Here is a 22,905-nt window from a genome sequence, read left to right on the forward strand (position 1 = left end):
TCTGGTGGTCAATTGAAGATAGAGTCTCATGTACTTGTCCTGCCCAAGATACCTTTAACGGCCATCCTCAGATCTCAGCTTCCTGAGTAGATAGGAGTACAGGCATTAGCCACTGGTGCTCAGCCCACTCTGCTTCTTTAGAGGAGCCCAAAGAATAAAACCACCTAGCACAGGGCTAGACTCATGAATAGAAGCTGCTCACCGATACCAAGTTAGTATCATTATTAATTAAGTGCATAACACATGTTTTGAAATAGCTTTGCCCTAGGACCCAAGGAAACAGTGTAGCATAAGACAGGCAAATTTCCTTCCTCAACCAGAAATGTCAGGCTAGGCTTTCAGGAGACTTGGTGACCACCAGTGGCTTATGTAGTGGCTACCACAGCTGCTGAGACTGGTTTTCCCTGGGCTAGGGCCTGAGTTTCGGAGGCTCTCTCTCCCCTAGAGCTGAGTGTGACTACAAAGCGGAAACTGGGTGGCAATGGGCCAGCTCTGACAGATTGGCTGAAGAGAATCTGAGTGTGGAAGCTTGTTGGGGAGCCGTGACCGGGACCGTTCTTCAATGATCTTGACTGCTTGAGACCAAAGCAGTGGCTATGTTATGCATCGTTTAGTAACAAACGTTGTTATCCCACAATTCAGGCAAAACGAAAGCCTAGGAATAGTTAAAATGCATTGCTTGACCAGGCGGAACCTGCGGCCCCGGGCCTTTCCTTCTGTGACCGAGCGCTCGGCCGGACGGCTTTTTCCGTCGCTCTCACCGGGCGCTTCCTCCCCCGCCCCCCCAACGGCCAAACTTCCGGTCCGTTTCCGCGGTACGGGAGCGAGAAGTGAGGAAGGTGAGTGGCGTCTCCCGCCGTTCTTTTCTTTTCTTTTTCCTCGTTCCGTGGTCTGTGTGAGCAGGCCGCTGCTCCTCACGACTCGGGCCCGCGGGTTGCGGCGAACGAGGCCTCTGTGGCCCGGGCGGCCGCGTGCGGGCCGCGGGCCGGGGTGGGAACGCGGCGGGTGTCCCGGAGACCGTCTCGGTGGGCCGTCCCGGGGACCGCGGGCGTCGAGGCCGTCCCGGGGACCGCGGGCGTCGAGGCCGTCCCGGAGACCGTCTCGGTGGGCCGTCCCGGGGACCGCGGGCGTCGAGGCCGTCCCGGGGACCGCGGGTGTGGTGGCCGTCCCGGGGACCGCGGGCGTCGAGGCCGTCCCGGGGACCGCGGGCGTCGAGGCCGTCCCGGGGACCGCGGGCGTCGAGGCCGTCCCGGGGACCGTCTCGGTGGGCCGTCCCGGGGACCGCGGGCGTCGAGGCCGTCCCGGAGACCGTCTCGGTGGGCCGTCCCGGGGACCGCGGGCGTCGAGGCCGTCCCGGGGACCGTCTCGGTGGGCCGTCCCGGGGACCGCGGGCGTCGAGGCCGTCCCGGGGACCGCGGGCGTCGAGGCCGTCCCGGGGACCGCGGGCGTCGAGGCCGTCCCGGGGACCGCGGGCGTGGTGGCCGTCCCGGCGCCCTGCTGCGCACCGAGTCACAGCCGAGGAAACTTAGTCGTACCCGACTCACTCTGCGCGACCCGGGGGGTGAAGTCTCCCCAGTAACGAGCCTTTATTTCTGGTCTGCACAGTGGCTACTGTATTTTACTAAGTAACTGCTTTCTAAGCATCGGGCAGGTGCTAGGGATTTCGAAGGACTCAAATCTTGTGGGGATGACAGCTCTCAATCAAAATCACAACCGTGTAAGTGGTCGTGGAAAAGTCAGGAAGCTCCCAGGTGTAATCACAACTCCTTCCCCTGTCCAGCTCCCCCGTTCTATCCCAGGGTCAAGGAAGCTTGACCTTGGAAGTGAATATTGAGCTGAGATCAGAAGAAAAAAAAAATGATTTGACCGAGTGCTCGGTGGGGAGAGTGCACTCCGACTTGAAGGGTGTGTGTCGTGGGGCTTTGTAGTTCAGCCTTTGTGGTTACCTTAGAGGCACTCTAGAAGGCAAATGAGTGGGATGGTATAAGATAGGCATTTTGAAATGGTCATTCTGGCGGTTGGATGGAGAAAGGATTGAAGGTCAAGCCAGCGTTGTGTGTAAGGGAGGATGGATTGGAGAGGTAGTGGAGAGTGGAAGGAGATAGTTGTACACCAGGACTGTGAGGAACTTACAGACCCTGAGGCCAGTCAGGCTGGTATGCTGCAGAGTACTGTGCATACTCAGTAAACCTTTCCCAGCCTCCGCTCTGTGCCAGACCGTGTGCCAGCTGCTGGAGATACAATGAAGAGAATTGAAGGATGGCAGAATTAGAGTGAAGGGAATGCCACAGGGAAGATGGCTAATAGATGAGCAATTACTCTAAATGGAATTTCTGTTCATTCCACAGCTATTAAGCACTTTCTGAATTCTAGATTATGATTAGGAAGGGGAAGATATAAATATGTCAAGTAGTGCCTTTCAAACTTTGTGTGTGTTTGTGTGGAGCTTGAACTCCAGGCCTGGGCACTCTCCCTGAGCTTCTTTTTGCTCAAGGCTTGCACTCTACCACTGAGCCATAGCACCACTTAGGGCTTTTTCTGTATATGTAGTACTGAGGAATTGAACCCAGGGCTTCATGCATGCTAGGCAAGCAATCTATCACTAAGCCACATTCCCAGCCCCAGAATAAGAATCATTTGTAGTGTTTTTTTAGGTACAAATAATAAAATATACTTTTGAATTTTTGTAAAAAGACTGATCTTCCTACACTTTATGGTTTGTTTGTTTGGTTGGTTAAAATGTGAGAAGTAATTCCAGGCACTGTTGGCTCATGCCTGTAATCCTAACTACTCAGAGGCTAATATATGAGGGTCACAGCTCAAAGCTAGCCTGGGCAATAAAACCCATGAGGCTTTTTTGTCAGTTGTGGGACTTGAACAGGGCCTGAGCCCTGTCCCTGAGCTTTTTCACTCAGAGCTAGTGCTCTTTCACTTTGAGCCACAATGCCACTTCTGGTTTTCTGGTGGTTAATTGGAGATTGAGTCTCATGGACTTTCCTGCCCAGGCTGGCTTCAAACCATGATTCTCAAATACCAGCTCCCTGAGTATTTAGGAATACAGGCATGAGCCATCAGTGGTTCTGGCTTGTGAGACTCTTATCTCCAATAAACTGCCCAGAAAAAGCCAGAAGTGGTGCTGTGGCTCAAATGGTAGAATACTAGCCTTGAGCAAAAAGGAGTTTATGGACAGGGCCCCAGGACCAGCACCAAAAAAAAAAAAAAAAAAGCAAGAAGTAAACAATTAAACAGCAATTGTTTTTTTCTGCTTGTGAATTCTTTTTCTTTTTCTTTTTTTTTTTTGTCGGTCGTGGGGCTTGAACTCTGGGCCTGGGCGCTGTCCCTCAGCTCTTCAGCTCAAGGCGAACCCTCTACCACTTGAGCTACAGCGCCACTTCCGGTTTTCTGGTGGTTTTTATTGGAGATAGGAGTCTCACGGTCTCTCCTGCTGGGGCTGGCTTTGAACCGCGATCCTCAGATCTCAGCCTCCTGAGTAGCTAGGATTACAGGCGTGAGCCACCAGCGCCCGGCATGAATTCTTTTTCTTTAAGAACTGTAATAAGAGCTCAGAATCTTGTGCTTGCTAGGTAGGCACACTACCATTTGAGCTATGTCTTTAGCCCTTTTTGCTTTCACTATTTTAATAGGGTATCGTGTTTTTTGGTCTACAATCCTCTTCTTTATGCTTCCCATGTACTTGGGATGACAAGTATGGGCTACCAGGTAAATATTTACTCTTTGACTTACTCTGTGGATGTTTCTTTCGAGGCCCAGCATAGATCTTGGCACAGTGCAGATAATTAACGGAATTTGTTGTTGTTGTTATTGTTGTTGTTTTGTCCGTCCTAGGGTTTGAACTCAGGGCCTGGGCACTGTCCCTGCTTCTTTTGCTCAAAGTTAATGCTCTACCATTTGAGCTATAGTACCACTTCCAGCTTTTTCTGCTTATGTGGTACTGAGGAACCCAGGGCTTCATGCATGCTAGGCAAGTACTCTACTGCTGAGCCACATTCCAAGCCCTGAACATTTATTAAATTGTATTGGTAGATGATTTAGGATTAAAAGGTAAGATAACTGGTTTGAGTTAGTTCATGTTACAACCATTCTTACAAATACCACAGAGGTAGTACCTGCTTATAGAGGTTTTCCTGTCAGTATGCTCTCATAGGAAGTTTAGAGGTCGGCAAAGTAAGCATTTTACAGTTTTTCATCCTGCAAATACTTAGAACCAACCCTGCCACCTAAAAATCCATTGTGAACCAGACCTGCAACTGATGGTGGCTCATCAGGAAGTTGCTTCATTCCCTGAAGCTTGCTTTTTTGGGGGGGAGGGGTTGGAGGGGAAGGGTCAGTTGTGGGGCTTGAACTCTGGCTTGGGCCCTGTCCCTGAGCTCTTCAGCTCAAGGTGAGCAAGCACTCTACCACTTGAACCACAGTGCCACTTCCGGTTTTCTGGTGGTTAATAGGAAATAGAGTCTCAGGAACTTTCCTTCCTGGGCTAGCTTTGAACCACAATCCTCAGATGTCAGCCTTCTGAGTAGCTAGGATTACAGCTTGTGAAAGAGTGAAAAGTGAAGGCCTGGGATGTAGCTTGGGTTCAGTCTGTAGCGCTGAAGGATTTTTTTTAAAAAGGAGTGGTTGAAAAGCTCTCCAGTGCCCAGACCTTTTGTGAATTTTAGATGCTGATGGAAAATTGTATGTACAGTTATAACTTGATTTAATCATCCTTTCCAAGGCATCTAGAATTCTCTAGTAACAGATTTGGGGCAGAATTATAGCTTAAGATGATCTTGACATAGTTATTAGGTTTTCTTATCCTCTTCTCTCTTAGGAGAGATGCAACTGAGAGCAGATAAGACTGGGCAATGAAAAAACCACTAGCCTGTGACACCAGAACCCAGATTTTAATTTGGGCCCCCATGTGACCTCAGATCTAAACACTCTTCTTTGGCTTTCTGGCTGTGTAGTAATGTTGCTCTTTAAACCAAAACACAGCTGGGCACTGGTGGCTCACTCCTGTAATCCTAGCTATTTAGGAGCATGAGATCTGAGGATTGCAGTTCATGGCCAGCCCAGGCAGGAAAGTAAGTGAGAGTCTTGTTTCCAAGTGGTAGAGCTCTAGCATTGAGCAAAAAAAGCTGAGGGACAGTGCCCAGGCTCTGAGTTCAAGCTCCATGACTGACCCAAAAAACCCAAAACACAAAAGTCTTCTCTGGCCCTGATTTTCTTCTTCTGTAGAACAGGGTTGATTTGGATTAAGGGACTAATTCTGTGAAAGGGTCATTTCAGTTTCTTGCATACACACAATGCTCAGCACATAAAGCACTTTTCCCCAAGGTCTATTTAACTCTTGTTCTTTTCTGCAGCTATTGTAGAAGGTCAGCAAGAAGGGTTCTCTTTTTGGGTTCCAACTACTAGCCCCATGGCTGCCGTGCAGATGGATCCTGAGCTGGCCAAGCACCTCTTCTTTGAAGGGGCCACTGTGGTCATTCTGAACATGCCCAAGGGAACTGAGTTTGGCATCGACTACAACTCCTGGGAAGTGGGGCCCAAGTTCCGAGGTGTGAAGATGATCCCACCAGGCATCCATTTCCTCCACTATAGCAGCGTGGACAAGGCTAATCCCAGAGAGGTGGGTCCTCGGATGGGCTTCTTCCTTAACCTGCAGCAACGAGGGTTGACAGTCCTGCGCTGGAACGCCATCCGGGAAGAGATAGACTTGTCCCCAGCACCAGAAGCTGAAGTAGAAGCCATGAGGGCCAATCTCCAAGAGCTGGACCAGTTTTTGGGACCTTACCCATATAATACACTCAAGAAATGGATCTCACTCACTAACTTCATTAGTGAGGCCACAATGGAGAAGTTGCAACCCGAGAGCCGGCAGATCTGTGCCTTCTCAGACGTGCTGCCTGTACTCTCCATGAAGCATACCAAGGACCGGGTGGGGCAGAATCTGCCTCATTGTGGCACTGAGTGCAAAAGCTACCAAGAGGGCTTGGCCCGCCTGCCTGAGATGAAGCCCAGAGCTGGGACAGAGATCCGTTTCTCAGAGTTGCCCACTCAGATGTTCCCAGCTGGAGCTACACCAGCAGAGATAACTAGACACAGCATGGACCTGAGCTATGCCCTGGGAACTGTGCTCAGCAAGCAGTTCCCCAGCAGCCCCCAGGATGTGCTTGGTGAGAAGCAAAAGGCTCTTTGGGAGTGGGCCAAGGGAATGATGTTAAAAGGAGTGTTTTAGAAGAAGGGGCACGTCTTGGGTTATCTAATTCAGTTTCCTAAACCTGGTAGGAGGTAGAGTCATTCGGTATACTTGTAAAAGATACAGGTATATTTTTACCCTTATGCTAGAGGTTTTGAATCAGGAGATCTGCTTCAGGGCTCCAGCAATTTGGCTGGCTATCTTGTAATAATCAAGCATCCTAGGTAAATCTGTGCAGGTAACTTGTTTTTGGGAACCACTGATGTGGCCCAGCTCTATAGAGGGAAAGGATTTGGCCAACAGAGTGGTTGAACTGAGACCAGAGCCCGGAGCTCGCTTTGGCCAAATAGTATTCCTGCCACCTGCTTATCCCTAGGTTTCCCAAGGTGTTGGTCTCTACTACTTTAGACTGGGCAGTGATTTTTTTTTTGTCGGTTGTGGGGCTTGAACTCGGCTTGGGCACTGTCCCTGTGCTCTTCAGCTCAAGGCGAGTGCTCTACCGCTTGAGTCACAGCACCACTTCCGGTTTTCTAGTGGTTTGTTGGAGATAAGAGTCTCACTCCTGCCCTTGCTGGCTTTGAACTGTGATCCTCAGATCTCGGCCTCCTGAGTAGCTAGGATTACAGGCATGAGCCACCGGCGCCCGGCTTGGACAGTGGTTTTTATTTTGTTTTTGTAGTATTTTGTTTTTTTCCCCTTCTTGTTATAAAATATATGCATTATATAGGGAAAACAAAAATAAATCCACTTCATATCCTATTAACTGGAAATAACCATTTTTATATTTTGGTGTACTTTCTTTTCTTTTTTAAATTTAATTTATTTTTTTATTTCAACCTTTTCTATTTTAATCTTTTAAGGATTCAGTTATGTTTAAAAAAAAGAATTCAGTTAGGAGTCTAGTTGTATATTTGACTTTAAAAAAAACAGGACTAAAGTATATTATTTTATAGTCTTCTCTAATATAGACATGTCTGTGTCACTAATGGTCACCCCATTTTTAGTGGCTGTTTAGCATTTTCAGTTATTGAACCAGTTTTCTGGGCCTTAAAGAGGTTCCTGCTTTTCCCCGTTATAAATATCATGAGCATCCATGAGTGTACTTGTGCAGACATTTAGGCTTAGAATTGTTGAATTGGGTTGTGTTGCCAGAAGGGTTTGCTCATCCTTGATGACTGGTAGAAGCCCTTTCCTACCCTTTTACTGCAGTAGGCTTGGTTTCCTAGCTAGAGCCTCTTCAGTTGACTAGATGAAAAGAGGCATCTCATTTTTATTTACATTTCTTTTATTCTAGAGACAGCAAACATTTGTCACCTCTTTAGTAACTATTGGTTTTGTTTTTGTGGTGAATGGTTGTTTTGCTTTGTTTTGTTTCTGTGTAGTTCAAGTAATTTGTATAGCTTCCTATTGGAAGATTGGTGAGAAATTTGAATATAAGATTTAAAAAAAATCGCTGGCTTAGCTGATGATACAAGGGTACAGGAACCTTTTCCTTTCCTTTCCTTTTCTCTTTTTTTCTTGGAAGTACAAGGCTTTGAACTCAGGGCTTGCTAGGCAGGTGTTCTACCAGCAGAGCCGTACCCCCTCACACCTTGCTTTAGTTATTTTTGAGGTAGAATTTTTGCCTAGCTGGCATTAGACCTTGATCCTCTTACCAGTGGCCTCCTGCTTAGCTGGTATGATAGGTTTGTTCCACCATTCCCACTCATTGAGTTGAAGGTTTCCATAACCTTTTACCTGGGCTGGCCTTAAACCATGATCTTCCTAATCTTCCTATCTCCAGAGTAGCTAGGATTATAGGGGTGAGCCACCATGCCTGTGCTGAAAGGCAAATCTCAATGTATTATATAGTATTTTAAGTAACACTTGAAACGTGTTTAAAATTGATAGGAGCTTGGGGTCAAGCTCAAAAGGCCCTGGGTTCACCAATACCTGAATCTATATAACGGCTCCTTGAAATTATTTCTTATAATTTAATTTCAGACAAGGTCAGAAGTGCATAAATTTTAAGTACATATTCCAAATGCAAAACATGGGGTGATATTTAGTTTCTGAAATTCACTAGGTAAAGCCTTCCTGAGAAATAAGTCATTTAGAAAGAAAGTTGGATTGTATTTTGAAATGATTGGTCAGGTGTCTAAATACATGGGCCAGGTGACTATTCTCACAAATCAGGCTTGGTTCCAAAAGTTTGAGGACAGGGAACTAGTTTTCCCAGATCCCTGGTGGTGAAAGATCAAATGCCATACATTTAAGGAGATATATGGTGCTGTGCTAATCCATTCTTTTTATAGCACATGTGATAGTACATTTCATTGAATTTATAGCTGCTTTTGAAGTCAGGTGAGAATGTCTGTAGTCACCTAGCATATCTGTAGCAGGCCAAGACCTACTTGGTTGTCCAATGAATTGTGGCTTCTGGGTCATCAGGTTTTCTTGTCATTTGAGCCAGGCGTTCAGTGAAATTGGGAATAGTAACTAATGTTTTTCAGTGCTGCTTTATGCCAGGTATTATTCTAAATGCTTTACATGCTATGTATCAGTTCTATAATCTTCAGTACAACTCTCAAATAAGAAAATGGAAGCATAAATTCATTATACAACTTGCCCAAGGTTGCACAGCTGCTAAGTGGTAGAGCTAAGATTTGAATCCAGGTAGTTTGGCTCCAGAGCTCAGGCTCTTAGTCCCCAGGCTGCTCATAGAGATTAAATCAAAGTCCTGTGATTAAATAAACAGGCTAGCCCTGAAATAAGAGCTCATGAATTTTCCTGTTCTGGGAGGCTCTAGGAGTGTTTCTGCCCAGCAGGGAGTTGTTCTGCCTGCCCGTCGTTCACCTTGCAAAGCATTAAATATGCAATCTCGAGCAAGCCCCTGACCTCCTCTATAAAAGGGGGTCAATACCACCTTCCGTGGTCTCACTGGGGAGTTGGGTTGAGGGCTGTGTGGTGGTATAATGCAATGTTTCCTTGACCTTGAGGTGGGTCATCTGCAACGAATCGCCTGGGGAGCTTATTAGGGTTATAAATCCTCGAACCATCATCTCTCCTCAACCCAAATCTCTGAGACTGAAGCAAGCTTCTACTTCTAACAAGCTTCTCCAGTAATTCTGATGAATAGCCGAGTTTGTGTCCACCTTTTAAAGTGCCAGACAAATACTAGGACTTGCTCCTCTGCAGGCTGACTTTACATAAATCCAGAACCACAGTTTGAACCCCCACAATTTGAATTTATGGCAGTTTAACAAACATGAACTAAGCACCTGCTAGGTCCAAAGTCCATGTTAGCCTATGCTAGAATGACAAGGACAGACATTCCCATTGCTGAGGTCAGTGGAACTGGTGGTCTTCTGAGCCATGTAAGCCCACTGGAAGTTCTTGCCTTTGGGGTCATACCTCTCCTCTGTATCTTGCAGGTGAACTCCAGTTTGCCTTTGTATGCTTCCTCCTGGGCAATGTGTATGAGGCATTTGAGCACTGGAAGCGGCTCCTGAACCTTCTGTGCCGGTCAGAAGCAGCTATGGTGAAGCACCACACACTCTACATCAACCTTATCTCCATCCTCTACCACCAGCTTGGCGAGATCCCTGCTGACTTCTTCGTGGACATTGTCTCTCAAGACAACTTCCTCACCAGTACATTACAGGTGAGCATTCTGTTAGCTGATGCCCAGGTGGGTCAGAATGATAGCAAAGGTTTAAAGCGCCCCAGACCCTGACGTTTCTTGATTGCCGTTCCTGATCTTGAGATGTTTCCTTGTTTTCTCCTTTGTTGAAAGTTTCTATCAAGGAGCCTTTTGGGGGGATAGCCCTTGCCACGCCACCCCCTGCCCGTCGCAAGCCCTCTCCTCTTCTTTCCCCAGACATCCCATGCACTGTGAGACTTAGAATTTGCATCTTTTCTATTTCTTTGGGTTACTCAGTATTGTCGGGTTTTTTTTTTTTGTTTTGTTTTTTGTTTTTTTTGTTTTTGTTTTTGTTTTTTGCCAGTCCTGGGGCTTGAACTCTGAGCTTGGGCACTGTCCCTGAACTGCTTTTGCTTAAGGGTAGCACTCTCCCACTTGAGTCACTACTCTAGTTCTAGCCTTTTCTGTGTATGTGGTACTGAGGAATCAAACCCAGGGCTTCATACCTGCAAGGCTGTCACTCTACCACTAACCCACATCCCCAGCCCCTGTCGTTTTTTTATTACCATAATCAAATATGAGACAGACTAATAGTGAAAAGCAGTTTCACAGTTCTGGATGCTGGAAGTCCAAGGTCAGGTGGACTAATCAGTTTGGCCTTTGGTTAGTACCAAGAGCATCTTTGCAGGAGGAGATGCATACAGGAATCCAGTTCAGTCCTTGTAGAGCTAACAGAGGTCCTGTGAGAACCACATTAATCCTCTACAGGGGTACCACCCAGTGGCCTAAGGACCCCCCACCAGGCTCCACCTCTTAATATCACCACACTGGGGACAAAACTTCTAGTACATGAACCCTTGGGGAACAGATCACAACCAAGCCAGAGCCTCAGCTCAAAGCAGCATCTCTCCCCCTCTCTCCCCTTCTTTCCCCCTCTTTTTCCCTCCCTTCCACCTCTCTGAGCTGCTACAACCCAGTAGAGCAGAATTTTGAAGCTTGTTATTCCCACAGAAACATCTGCAGCTCCTTAGATCTCATTTAAGCATTAAAGTAACTTTGATTTCCTGTTCAAACAAAATGTGCCAGTTTCTACAGAGATTCTCTGACAGAAAAAGTGAAATTTGCTTTTAACTTAGCAATTAAATTTTCATTATGAGTGGTAATTAGGGAAGGAGCTTCAAACAACTTAGATTCTTCATCCTGTGCTATTTCCTCCCTTTGCGAACAGATTAGTTCCCTTTCTGTACTTGGGACAGCCTTTGTCACTTACATTTTGTAACTTTCTTTCCCTGTAAGAGACCCCAGAGGCCTACTCCATGCAACGTAGTTCCTTCCCCTCCCTTATCCCCCCCTCCCCACCCGCCCACCCCCCCACAACCAGTAGCATTCAGTAAATGATGTTCGGTTTCACACACTGTGCTCACCACACTATATGGGTTCTCAGAGCAGATTGTTCCGGATTTACGAATGGAAAAACAGACTCAGGAAAGTTAAGTCATTTACTTAAACTCACAGTCTGTTAAGCATACACAGTCTTGAGATTTGATTGAGTGTTTGTGCTGATGGCCTGAAATACTGAATATAGGAACCTCCCAGGAAGGATTCCTGGTGGAAGTGGATGGAGACACCACCAGTAGCCTGTTTCTCAGAAGTGCAAAGCAGTTTTCTAAAATGAACTTGCTGTTGGAAGAGTCCCTTTGAGTAGGCAGTTAGCTGGAAACTGGCACTAGAAAGACTTTTACAGATTGTGATGATGAATCTATCAGCTAATGACTTGAACATGGCATAATCTAGAAGAGTTATAAAACTACCCTTTAATTGATTCTTAATTGAACAAAGAAACTTAATCTCCTCATTCTTCCTCAGTGAGACCTTTCCACAAAGATACTGTTTGTGGGTTGTGGGGTAGTGTGAGAAGCATCACCTGACTTGCCTCAGTCAGTGGCTACAGCCTAAGGAAGAGAAGGAGTGAGTGCTGTCACACAAACAGGAGATCTACCTTGTCCATGGTTATCCTGGCCACTGTCCTGAGCATTCTTTGCTGATTCTTTGTTACCAGCAGGGATTTTAAAAGCAGAAAGACCCAGCCAGATTTCTAGGTGCTCAGATGGATTGTACAAAGCTTGTAGTTAGAAAAATTCTTTTTGAGCTTTTCACCAAGAAAATTTGATACTATGTTTAGAAACCTTAAGAACTCATGCCTTTAAAAAATACATCAACAAAAAGTTGAGCATCATTTATATAGAATGTTCTGAAAGTGTTAAGGAGTGCATGTAGAATTAACTAGGGTTTCTGCCCTCAAGGGATTTGTTGTTGACTAAGCACCAGCTGTATGCAAGGCTGTGTTATAGAAGTGGAAAAGAAACTGTGAGCAAGTCATACAGAGGCCCCACAGGGGGAAGTGAACAAATGAATTAACTAAATAACTCCAGAGAGCAGTAAATGTTTAGAAGGCAGCATGGTCCCTGCCCTGGCCCTGGTGTTTCCACCTCCTTTACAAGGCATCAGAATTTGTCAGCCTCCACACTTAGGCCCTTAGCACATCCATCCATCTCCCACATTGCCACCTGAGTTGCTTCAAAATGTGGTTCTGACCCTTTCTCTTGGCTTCCCATTGCCTAGGATTTAAAAGCCCAAACATTTGGTTCCAAGGCCTCAGCGTCCTGGCTCTTACCCTCTTCTCCAGCTTCCCTTCCTCCCCTTGTTCATCCCATTGAGTCAATGTCGGTAGCCCCCTGTTGGGTTGCACACAGGCCATGCTTTTTCATGCCACCTTCTTTTCTCTTACCTGCTTTGTACTCACCACTAGCATATTGAACAGTTTTGCTTCCTGAGTTAATGTAGTTTCTCCCTGATTTGCCCATTGAACTATGGGCTCTTTATACACAAGAACAATTATTTGCTTATCTGGTTATTTTCAACAGCTTGTTAAGGGCTAGCACTTATCGCACTTTGTGTTATTGGTTGTTTTCAGATGGAAAGATTTTATAGTTATATGGCAATGTGAGTATGCTAAGTGTCAGTTGTGAAGTCTCATCAAACGATATTAGGAGCACCAAAGCGGGAGTAATGGATTCTGACTGGTTGAGATTTGAGGGTATTTAGGACAGGCCTTATGTCAAGGGAGGCATTTGGCCATGAACTTAAGGGGTGACTGAAGTGTCAAAAGGCATAGTGTGGACAAGGATATTATAAAGGTGTTTTTTGTTTTGTTTTAAAATGGAGAGCTACATGATGCCATCTGATAGAGAGTCCAGTTTTCCCCCACTCCCACCCCCTCCCAGAGGCATTCACTCAGGGTGTTTGTAAATGAATGATTGAGCCCTTAAAGCTTCGTGCTCTGGCCCCAGGTAGTCAACTAAGTGCAGCTGGCTTCCTTACTGAGGAGTGAAAATGGCTACTGCCTACGGACTGGGCTTTGTGTTTGTATGGGTAAGCACTTAAAGACATTAAAAACTGTCGTATTCACGTGGGGAAAATCAGCCCTGTAATGGCTTTGGCCTTTTTTTTTTTCTTCAAGCTTTCCTATACGGGGTACTTTTGAGTAGATGTCACTGATTTTTACAAATCCTTTGGATTTAGCATGAATAAAAACTCTAATTAACTTGAAAAAACTCTTTGTTTTATAAATTTATAGTTTTTTCTTCTACTTAAAGTAACTTAAATCATCATAATTTGTTTAAAGCCTATGATAGGATAATCTGAATTTAATAGTATGTTAGAGTTATGTACAGAATAAGAATTCTTACTGCTAGCTGGGCACTGGTGGTTCATGCCTGTAATCCTAGTCACTCAGGAGGCTCAGATCTGAGGATCACAGTTCGAAACCAGCTTGGGCAGAGAGGTCCGTAAGGACCCTTATCTCCAATAGATTACTCAAAACAGCTGGAAGTGGTGCTGTGGATCAAGTGGTAGAGCACCAGCCTTGAGCTTGAGGCTCAAGGATAGCTCCCAGGGCCTGAGTTCAAGCTCCAGGACCAGAAAAAAAAAAAAAAAAGGAATTCTTACTGCTGATTACATAGCATTTATTCAGATAGTCATATAACTTGGTTTCTTTGCTAGTCACTGTAGGCCATAGATGCTTTCTAGCTTCCTGTCTTGTCAGTATGCTGGATGCTAGTGTCCATCTCTAACTTTAAGGAAAACATTGACTCTGCCAATAATTTCTGTGCTATTTTATCACAGCACAAACTAGTGCATTTACCTGACTTCTGCCATCAGCTGTGCCCTGTATTTGTTCAGTGTGCCTTTTTTCTTTTAGCCCTCTCAGCAGTGTGGGAAGTTGGGTATATAATCCCCTGAACAGGTAAGGAAAGAGACTCAGAGAGTTTACATTATTTTGTCCGCAATTACTGAGCTAGTGGATGAAGGGCTGAACTTTGGATTCTGAAGCTGGTGTGGGCCGCCCCATATGACTAGAGCGCCAGATGAACCATCCCAGATTCTCTAACTGACCTCAGAAGATTGTGGGAATCATCTCACAATCCCTGCTTATCTGCTTATCACCTAGCTGGTTTGTTAGTACTGGAAAGTGATCATCTTGCTTTTAGTACCACTTTCTAGTAATAAAATGGCCTACATGACAAAAAAAAGAAAAAAAGAAATATTCCTTTGTAGCCAGGTGCTGGTGGTTCATGCCTATAATCCTAGCTACTCAGGAAGCTGAGATCTGAGGATCACAGTTCAAAGCCAGCCCAGGCAGGAAAGTCTGTGAGACTCTTATCTTCAATAAACCACCAGAAAACGGGAAGTGGTGCTGTGGCTCCAGTGGTAGAATGCAGGCCTTGACCTGAAGAGCCGAGGGACAGAGCCCAGGCCCAGAGTTCAAGCCCCATGACCAACAAAAAATAAAAAAATAAAATGGCCTACTTCTGACCAGTTTGATTTTGAGTGACCAGTTTGATTTTGAGTCAAATAACCATTTGGGTATTGAAAGAATGGAGAAGTTTCTTCTTTTTGATATAACCAAAAATAGGATAAGATAGAGATACTTAGTGACGCTACCTGAATATTTCTAATTTTTCAAGGTAACCTTACTCAATTTATTTAACTTTGGTTAAAAAACAAACAAACAAAAAGAGCTTTCACGTTTATGACTAATTTAAATTTTTATAATAGACTTAATAGCTGGTACTTTTTAAAATATTTAATATTAAGAATACCAGTAGGTATGGTTTTTATTTTAGATAAATGTGTTTGCCAAATGTGGTCATCCTTTTTCAAAAGTATTTTTTTAAATATCTAGGATTCATCTGCTAAAATGAAGATGATTCATTTCTCAGTGATGTTAGAAAATGTTTACTTGGTTTCACCTTAATGAATAAAATAGCCAGATCATTACTAAATTTTCTAAAGAAGACATAAAATTACTCTGAAAATAAAAGAATCAGAATAAATTATTGCTTGAAAACTAAGTACAAATCTTCAAAGATTTTTCCTGATTTGCTTTAAAAAATATCAACTTTGTGAAAGAGAGTCAAAAATAGATTCCTGGAGTGAGGGAAGGTTCGACCCAAAGGACAGCACTGCCCAAAGCCCTTACGGTGGTCTGGGCTTCCATACATGCAACTGAGTTCCAGAATAAAAATTGAAAATGTCTCTCAGGATGGTCACGTGGCTATGTACATTTGTCCAAATGAATTAAACACTTAGAGTGGTTGAATTTGTGTTCAAATTGTGCCCTGATAAAGTTGATCAATTTAAAAAATCCATTCTGGCTTGTGCCCTGGGTTCTAGAGTCCTACAGAGGTCACAGCTCCACAAGTACTTATCGGTGCCCACAAGGCGGTGATGGAAATGAAGTATGTGGGACACTTTGGTGTTGGTGGAGAAATGGAATTAAATTGAGATACCTTGTACTGGAGCTTGCTCAGCATTTCTGCCTGTGTGGTACAGCATGCCCAGTGTCCTTGTCTGTACAATGGGAGTAGTAATTTCCTGTCCTACCTGTGAGGTTTGTAGTAAAGATTCAGTTGACAGATACTTTTAAGAAGATAAAGCACTTTTCAAATTAGAAACCTTATTTTTTAGACCAAATGCTCCTTTTGGACCTGCCTCTGATTTTACTCTCAGGCATATTGGAGAGTGGGTGGGGAGTGGGTGATGACGGTGAATCTGTCTTATCCCATCCTCTCACCTCTGGCTGTTACCAAGTACAGGGCACCCTTCTGTCGTGTTCCTACCAACTCAGTGAGCCTCTTGTGGGCCCAAACGCTATACCAGTCCTGGGCGAGCCATTGGTAATTGGACTGGTTCTCTGTGGTGTAGACCACTACAGTACCGGCACAGTATGAAGTCCTTAGGGAGGCCTTAGTGTGGCATTAGAGGATCAGAGGTTCATTTCATCCTGGGCTTTAACAAGGGCTTGTCCCAAGGGGTGGCCTGAGAGCCAGCAGCATGTACAAGTCACCTCCCCAGGATATGTCTCTTCTCCCAGCACCATCATATAGCTATTGAGCAGTAATTTGGTGGCAGGCAGTGCCTGTGCAAATGAACAAAAAATAGATTTCCCTTGACCTATGGTTCTTTTTAGTCTTCTGTTGATTGAACATGTTAGGTCAGACTACCAGGAGTGTGGGAATTACTGCCTTGAGTTGCTTCCTCTTTCTTGGGTGAGCTCAGCCCTCAATGACCTCTTACCTAACTGAGTATGAGACCATGGCCAGATAACACTGGTCAAGGAGAAGCACAGAGGAGCACCTTCTCATCTTGGTCTGAGGAGCCTGAGCTGAGCCTGAATCACTGGTAAAAGTTGGCTGGGTTATGGAGGAGAAAGCAGGAGGTGGAAAGTTGTCTAAAGCAGAAAGAAAGGCATGTGTGATCAGAGGAGACAGTTGAGTATCCTCTGTGCTTGGGAAGCTCTGCTCATTGTGGCTGGAGCAGAAGGATTGTATTCAGTTTATTGAGTAAAAAAAGGTACAGAAGAAAGCTTTTTTTGCCAGGCACCAGTGGCTCATGCCTATAATCCTAGCTACTCAGGAGGCTGACATTTGAGGATTACAATTCAAAGCCAGCCTGTGTAGGAAAGTCCATGAGACTCATATCTCCAACAAACCACCAGAAGACTGGAAGTAGCTCAAGTGGTAGAGTGCTATCCTTGAGCTGAAGAGCTGAGGGACAGCATGCAGGCCCAGAGTTCAAGTCCCACGACCAACGCCCCCCCCCCCCCCCCAAAAAAAAAGCTTATTTTTTGTCAGTCATGGGCCTTGAACTCAGGGCATTGGTGCTGTCCCTAGGCTTTTTTTGCTTTTGTTTATTCATCCCAGCAAGCTCCCTACAACTTGTAAGGACAGACCCATCGGTGCTTAGGGCTTCCGGAGCTAATGCAATGGGAAGGAGGTGTCTCTGCTGCTTGTTACAGGCCAATTCAGGGTTCAGTTGTGCTCCAGGGCAGGCTTCATTAGTTGTGGACAACCTGGCTTTCCCCACCACCCTTTTGCCATGAAGATCACACAGCCCCTCTAATTAGTTATTGATCTGGCATTCTATTATGGCTGCATTCCTGTATTTAATCGATTCCCAGTTAATGAAGCCCTAATTCTGTATACCCACTCTCTCACCCACTCTCTGACTCTGTCCCTCCTGCCACTGCTACTGCTGTGACAGGATGGCTTCACACAGACCCTGCAAAGGAGCCTGTGTCTCACTCCTCCTGCCAGCACTAGGACCGTGGAGAGCAGGGTGGGAGGAGCATTGTGCATGGAATCTGCTGCTAAAGGAAACCTCTTGCCTTCACTAGGGTCCCTCCATGCAACCCTGGCAGGCCTTTCCATGGTTTACAGGTCTGCTGCATGGCCGGAGGGGAATGTGGGCCAAAGAGTTGCTTCTACCCTATATCTTTTTTTTTTTTTTTTTTTTTGTTCTGGTCGTGGGGCCTGAACTCTGGGCCTGGGCGCTGTCCCTCAGCTCTTCAGCTCAAGGCTAGCGCTCTACCACTTGAGCCACAGTGCCACTTCCGGCTTTTTTTCTTTTTGCTTATGTGGTGCTGAGGAATCGAACCCAGGGCCTTAGGCATGCAAGGCAAGCTCTCTACCACGGAGCCACCTTCCCAGCCCCTCTACCCTATATCTTTTGGGACAGGCCTGTAGGATAACAGGTGGTAGTCTGGGAAAACCTGTTCCTTCTCTTCTGGATAACTTCAGTGCATTCATTTAACTCCTTTCAGCCTCTATCTATGTCCGTAAGACACACATTCTGGCGTATTTTCCCAGAGCATGCTGAGGATCCTCTGTGTAACTTCTTCAGCGCTGTTATTCTTAGAGTGAGTCGGGAACTAGGACAATCTGGAGTGCCTTTCAGATGTGGAGAAGATTGCTGTTCTGTTCCTCACTCTAGGTTTGTATTAGATGAAACAATATGTGAGAACATCAAAATAAAGGATAGCCAGGTGCTGATGTGCTTACACCTGTCATCTAACTACTCAGGAGGCTGAGATCTGAGGATCATGGTTCAAAGTTAACCTGGGCAGAAAAGTCCACAAGACTCTTTTCTCTAATTAATCACCAAAAAGGTTGGAAGTGGAGCTGTGGCTCAAGTGGTATAGTGTTCGTCTTCAGCACAAAAGCTTAGGGACAGTGCCCAGGCCCTGAGTTCAAGTCCCAGGATGAGCACCAAAAAACAAAACAAAGAATCAGTGTCTAGATTATAAAGAACTGCTATAAGTCAACAGCAAAACAAGCCAACTTAAGTAGCAGGCCAAGAGTGGGAGAGTGCGTGCCTAGTGTACATAAAGCTCTGGATTTGACCCCATTCCCCTGAGGAAAAGGGAGTGGGGGTAGGCAATGGACTGGAGCGGACACCTGGCCAGAGAAAATGCATATGAAGCCTATAAACAGGAATCGTGTCACATTTTCTTGAGTGGCTGTTGTTTACAAAAGCAGAAGACTACAATGTTTGTGATCAAGGTGTGGTGGCAGGAGCCCTGCGTATGCTGGAGAGGGTGATGCCGTTGCAGTGGAGTACTGTGAAGCAGCACACAGCACCTCCTGAACAATGACACAGAGCCACCACACAGAGCAGTTCCACTGCTGAGTTGACACACAAAAGGACTAAGAGCAGGGACTGCAACAAGTATTTGTAAGCCCTGTTCCTGTGTTCGCAGTATTTAAGAAGAACAAACAACCCCAGTGGCCAGCAACAGATGAACAGATAAACAAAACGTGGGACATGTATATGCAGTGGCAGATTATTCAGGTTTGTTGTTTATTTGTTAACGTAGGCTGGCCTCAGACTCAGGACCTTCCTGCCTCCTTCTCCTGAGTGCTGAGATTACAGGAGTGTGCCTGTTCATTTCTGAAAAGGAAGGACATTCTGGCATGTGTTAAAATAAGGAGGAATCTTTTTTTTGGCCAGTTCTGGGGCTTGAACTCTAAGCCCACGGGCGCTGTCCCTGAGCTTCTTTTGCTCAAGGCAAGTGCTCTACCACTTGAGACACAGTGCCACTTCAGGCTTTTTTGAGTAGTTTATTGGAGATAAGAGTCTCACAGAGTTTCCTGCCCAGGCTGGCTTCAAACTGTGATCCTCATATCTGAGTATTACAGGATTACAGGTGTGAGCCACCAGCAGCTACCTGGCAAATGGGGATGAATCTTGACAAATGACAAATAGTATATGATTCTTGTCTATGAGATTCATAGCACAGTCAAACTCATAGAGACAGGGGCTGAGGGAAAGAAAGTATGAGGAAATTGTGTTCTATGGGGACAGTATCAGTTGGGGAAGAGAAAACTGTCTAGAAGTAGATAGTGGTGATGGTTCCTTAGCAGTGTGAATGTACTTTATGCCACTTAGCTGTACATTTAAAAGTGAATTAAAGCCCAGCCTACGATCATGCCTGTAATCTCAGCCACTCAGGAGGCTGAGATCTAAGAGAGTTGCAATTCCAAGCTAGCCCCAGTGAACAAATACACCAAACTCTTCAATTAACCAGTGAGCACTGGAAGTAGAAGAGTGGGTCAAGAGTTAGAGTGCCAGGCATGACTGAAAAAGCCAAGCAGAGCTCGAGAACCTGAAAACTTACCCACCAAAAAGTGGATTAAATGGTAAGAATGTTTTATATTTTGTCACAATTCCAAAAATGAACATCAGCCAGATGCCTGTGGCTAGTGCCTTGAATTCAGCTACTGAGGATGCTGAGATCTGAGGATTGTGGTTTAAAGCCAGCCTGGGGGGCTGGGAAGGTGGCTTAGTGGTAGAGTGCTTGTCTCTCATGCATGAGGCCCTGGGTTCGATTCCTCAGCACCATATAAACAGAAGGAAAAAGCCACTGTGGCTCAAGTGGTAGAACACTAGCCTTGAGCTGAAGAGCTGAGGGACAGCGCCCAGGTCCAGAGTTCAAGCCCCACAACCAACTAAAAAAAAAAAAGCCAGCCTGGGCAGAAATGTCCACGAATAAACTACCAAGAAAGTTTGAGCTGTGGCTCAAGTGGTAGAGTGCTACCCTTGATCAAAAGAAGCTCGGGGACAGTACACAGGCCCTGAGTTCAAGCCCCACAACCAGCACACACATCCCAAAAAAGAACACCAGAGGTAGCTTTTAAGGTGTATATGTAAGGGGAAAAGAAGACTAGAGCAGCAATTCAGTCTCATTGGCAAGGGCTCTGGGACCTTGTAGGGTACAAGGGCTTGTGTGCCACCCTTCAAACCTTTCTTAGTTCCTAACTAGTTTAGTTACTGTCTCTTCCTCTGTTAACTGCCCAGGTCCCTCGTAGATTTCCCCCTAGGGGCAAGGCTGTGGTGGTGGCCCCACTGGACCTACTCTCTGTGGGGCTTCTCTGCCCAGCATAGTAATTTTCCATTCCAGTCATGTTCCAGTGTCTCAGCTGAGTTTGGGCCTTCTTCTGTGGTTTGGGGGGCACCGCAGGTGTCTGGGTTTATGCCAACAGCAGCTGATCCAGCACCCTAGATAGCTGAACACCAGGAGGAAATTTCCACACCTTTCTTGGCCTCTCTGTTCTCAGGAGTGACTTACCTTCTGTTCTTTGTAGGTTTTCTTTTCCTCTGCCTGTAGCATTGCTGTGGATGCCACCCTGAGGAAGAAAGCTGAAAAGTTCCAAGCCCACCTGACCAAGAAGTTTCGATGGGATTTTGCCTCGGAGCCTGAGGACTGTGCCCCAGTGGTGGTGGAGCTCCCTGAGGGGGTGGAGACCAGCTAATTCTGGGGTGCTCAGGCCATGAGAAACCCCTTCCTGTACAGCGGCAGCCAGGCCCCTCCACTCACCCTGACCTGTGCCGGGACCAGAGATCCTGCCAGCTATGGCTCACATGGAACCAAATTTCTCTCCTTCAGAGGGCCCAGATGAGACCTGCCTCAGCAGCCTGATTCCTGCTGATGAGAAACTGAACCCAAGTCCAAGAGGACTGGTCACTTATTCCATAGTATGATTAAAAAAAAAAAAAAGATGCCCTGGAGTCTGAAGAGTTAGTTGGCCAATTTTTCAGTTAAATACGGGGTTGTGGAAGGCAGAGCTAGAGCGTGTGCCTGCCTGTTAGGTGGGTGTCCATGACAGAAAGCAGGGCCAGTAAGTCCTCAGGTGCTTTTCCCTTAGGTGCTATCCCCCTCCTACCCTGTCCATCCCATCCCAGGCCTTGCTCAGCAGTGAGACTCGGCAGCCCTCCCACGTGTCCTGTTTCTCACCAGACCCACCACAACTGTTTCGGATAACTGAGATATGACAGAAGGTTCTTGCCCGGGAAGCAAGCTTCTTAGGCCCTGCGGAAGTTTTGTGCCTGCTGTTCCAAGCCACAGAGATGACCTAATTAGCCAGAATCCTGCCCTGCTGCGGAACTAGCCGTCGTTGGGGGCCTGAGGGCCTGCCCATCACGCCATGTGGGTGGAGTTGTCTCTAGATGGGCACATAGGCCTGCCACTCTGGCCTCACACTTTGTATGGCACTCCTGAAAATGGTGCCATCCTTCTCCAAGGCTGGGCTCTCAGCATGTCTGTGGACGAGAGTCCCGCTGGTTAAGACTTCATTTCCTCTTGTTTCCTTGGAGATGTTTTTCCAAGAGCATAGTGTGCATTAAAGTCTTGGAGATGAAACTAATCCTCTCTGTGAGTCTCTCTTGCAGTTAATCCGCCCGGTCCCGAGAGCAGCCAGCCTTCTGTCTATGGATACACATTTCCCTGCAGAGTGCTCGGGACACCCAGCCCTCCATCTCTGGAGGGGCAGGTATTGGGGACACATGTACCCTGGAGCTCCCCAAAGCCCGCCCATGAGGACTACCTGGGGAGCTTGTTAAAAGTGTAGGTCCTGAGGCAAGCTACAGTGTGGATGAACCCTAAAAACCATGTGTCAAGTAAAAGACACAAATCAAGACGACACAAAAAGACAGAAGTGGAGCTGTGACTGAAGTGGTAGAGTGCTAGCCTTGAGCAGAAAAGCTCAGGGACAGCGTCCAGGCCCAGAGTTCAAGCCCTAGGACCAGGGGGGGAAAAAAAAGGATTTGGCTTGGCTTTGAGGTTTCTGATGTTTTTCAAAAGGGAAACTGTATGAAAGCAAGATAATATGTGTTGACATAAAACAATAGCTCCTCCATCTGAGGCGGAAGTGATAACTTCAGGTCTTCTGCTTGTCCCAGTTGGCAGTCCTCTATGCCTTTGATGAATAAGAAATGTGAAAACAAATTAATTATTACTTAACACTTGCCGTATTTTTGGAAGGCAGAAGCCCTCTAAGCCAAGCTGTGAGTGTGGCTGTTCTCTGAGCTCCCTTCTAGTGCTAATGCGTCTGAAAGTGAAGCTATTGGCAGGACCTGGCCTGGTTTTAAAAGCCTCCTCAAATGCAGGCCTCCTGGGGTCTGGCTCTTATTTGCAAGGCTGGTTTATCCTATTAACAGCATCAGCAGAGGTAGTGACTTGCCAGCCCCTTCCGCTGTCCCTGTGACAAACCCTCACAGCTCCGAGACTCACTGTATCTAATTTCTCACCACTAGAGCAATGGAGGAGTTCCCTGCCGTTGATTGCCTCTTACCGTCAGTAATTATGTCCCTAGCGTCATCCCTTGTAAATATTATTTAATATTCCCAGGGCACTGTGACATGCTGCTCTCCTTAGCTGATCAAACTTTGGCTTGACCAAGATGCC

At 46.1% G+C, this 22,905-nt stretch overlaps 1 protein-coding gene across 1 annotated transcript; it reads left to right on the forward strand.

Annotated features, from left to right (window-relative positions):
* The first annotated feature begins 798 nt into the window (after positions 1–798).
* Aar2 (AAR2 splicing factor) lies at positions 799–21,865 on the forward strand. The gene is made up of 4 exons (XM_042694694.1): positions 799–839; positions 5,364–6,176; positions 9,613–9,842; positions 20,807–21,865. The coding sequence occupies exons 2-4, from the start codon at positions 5,420–5,422 to the stop codon at positions 20,972–20,974; spliced, it is 1,155 nt and encodes a 384-aa protein (XP_042550628.1). The 5' UTR covers positions 799–839; positions 5,364–5,419; the 3' UTR covers positions 20,975–21,865.
* The last annotated feature ends 1,040 nt before the right edge of the window (positions 21,866–22,905 follow it).

Source organism: Dipodomys spectabilis, unplaced genomic scaffold (genome assembly GCF_019054845.1).
Source record: "Dipodomys spectabilis isolate Male_0828 unplaced genomic scaffold, ASM1905484v1 ptg000175l, whole genome shotgun sequence".
Lineage (NCBI taxonomy): Eukaryota > Metazoa > Chordata > Mammalia > Rodentia > Heteromyidae > Dipodomys > Dipodomys spectabilis.

Bases quoted from the DNA above. Each gene is read 5' to 3' on its own strand.
- Aar2 (XM_042694694.1), top strand. From the start codon at position 5,420: ATGGCTGCCGTGCAGATGGATCCTGAGCTGGCCAAGCACCTCTTCTTT. The intron at 6,177-9,612 runs GTGAGAAGCAAA...TGTATCTTGCAG, and splicing joins CAGCCCCCAGGATGTGCTTG to GTGAACTCCAGTTTGCCTTT. The intron at 9,843-20,806 runs GTGAGCATTCTG...TGTTCTTTGTAG, and splicing joins TCCTCACCAGTACATTACAG to GTTTTCTTTTCCTCTGCCTG.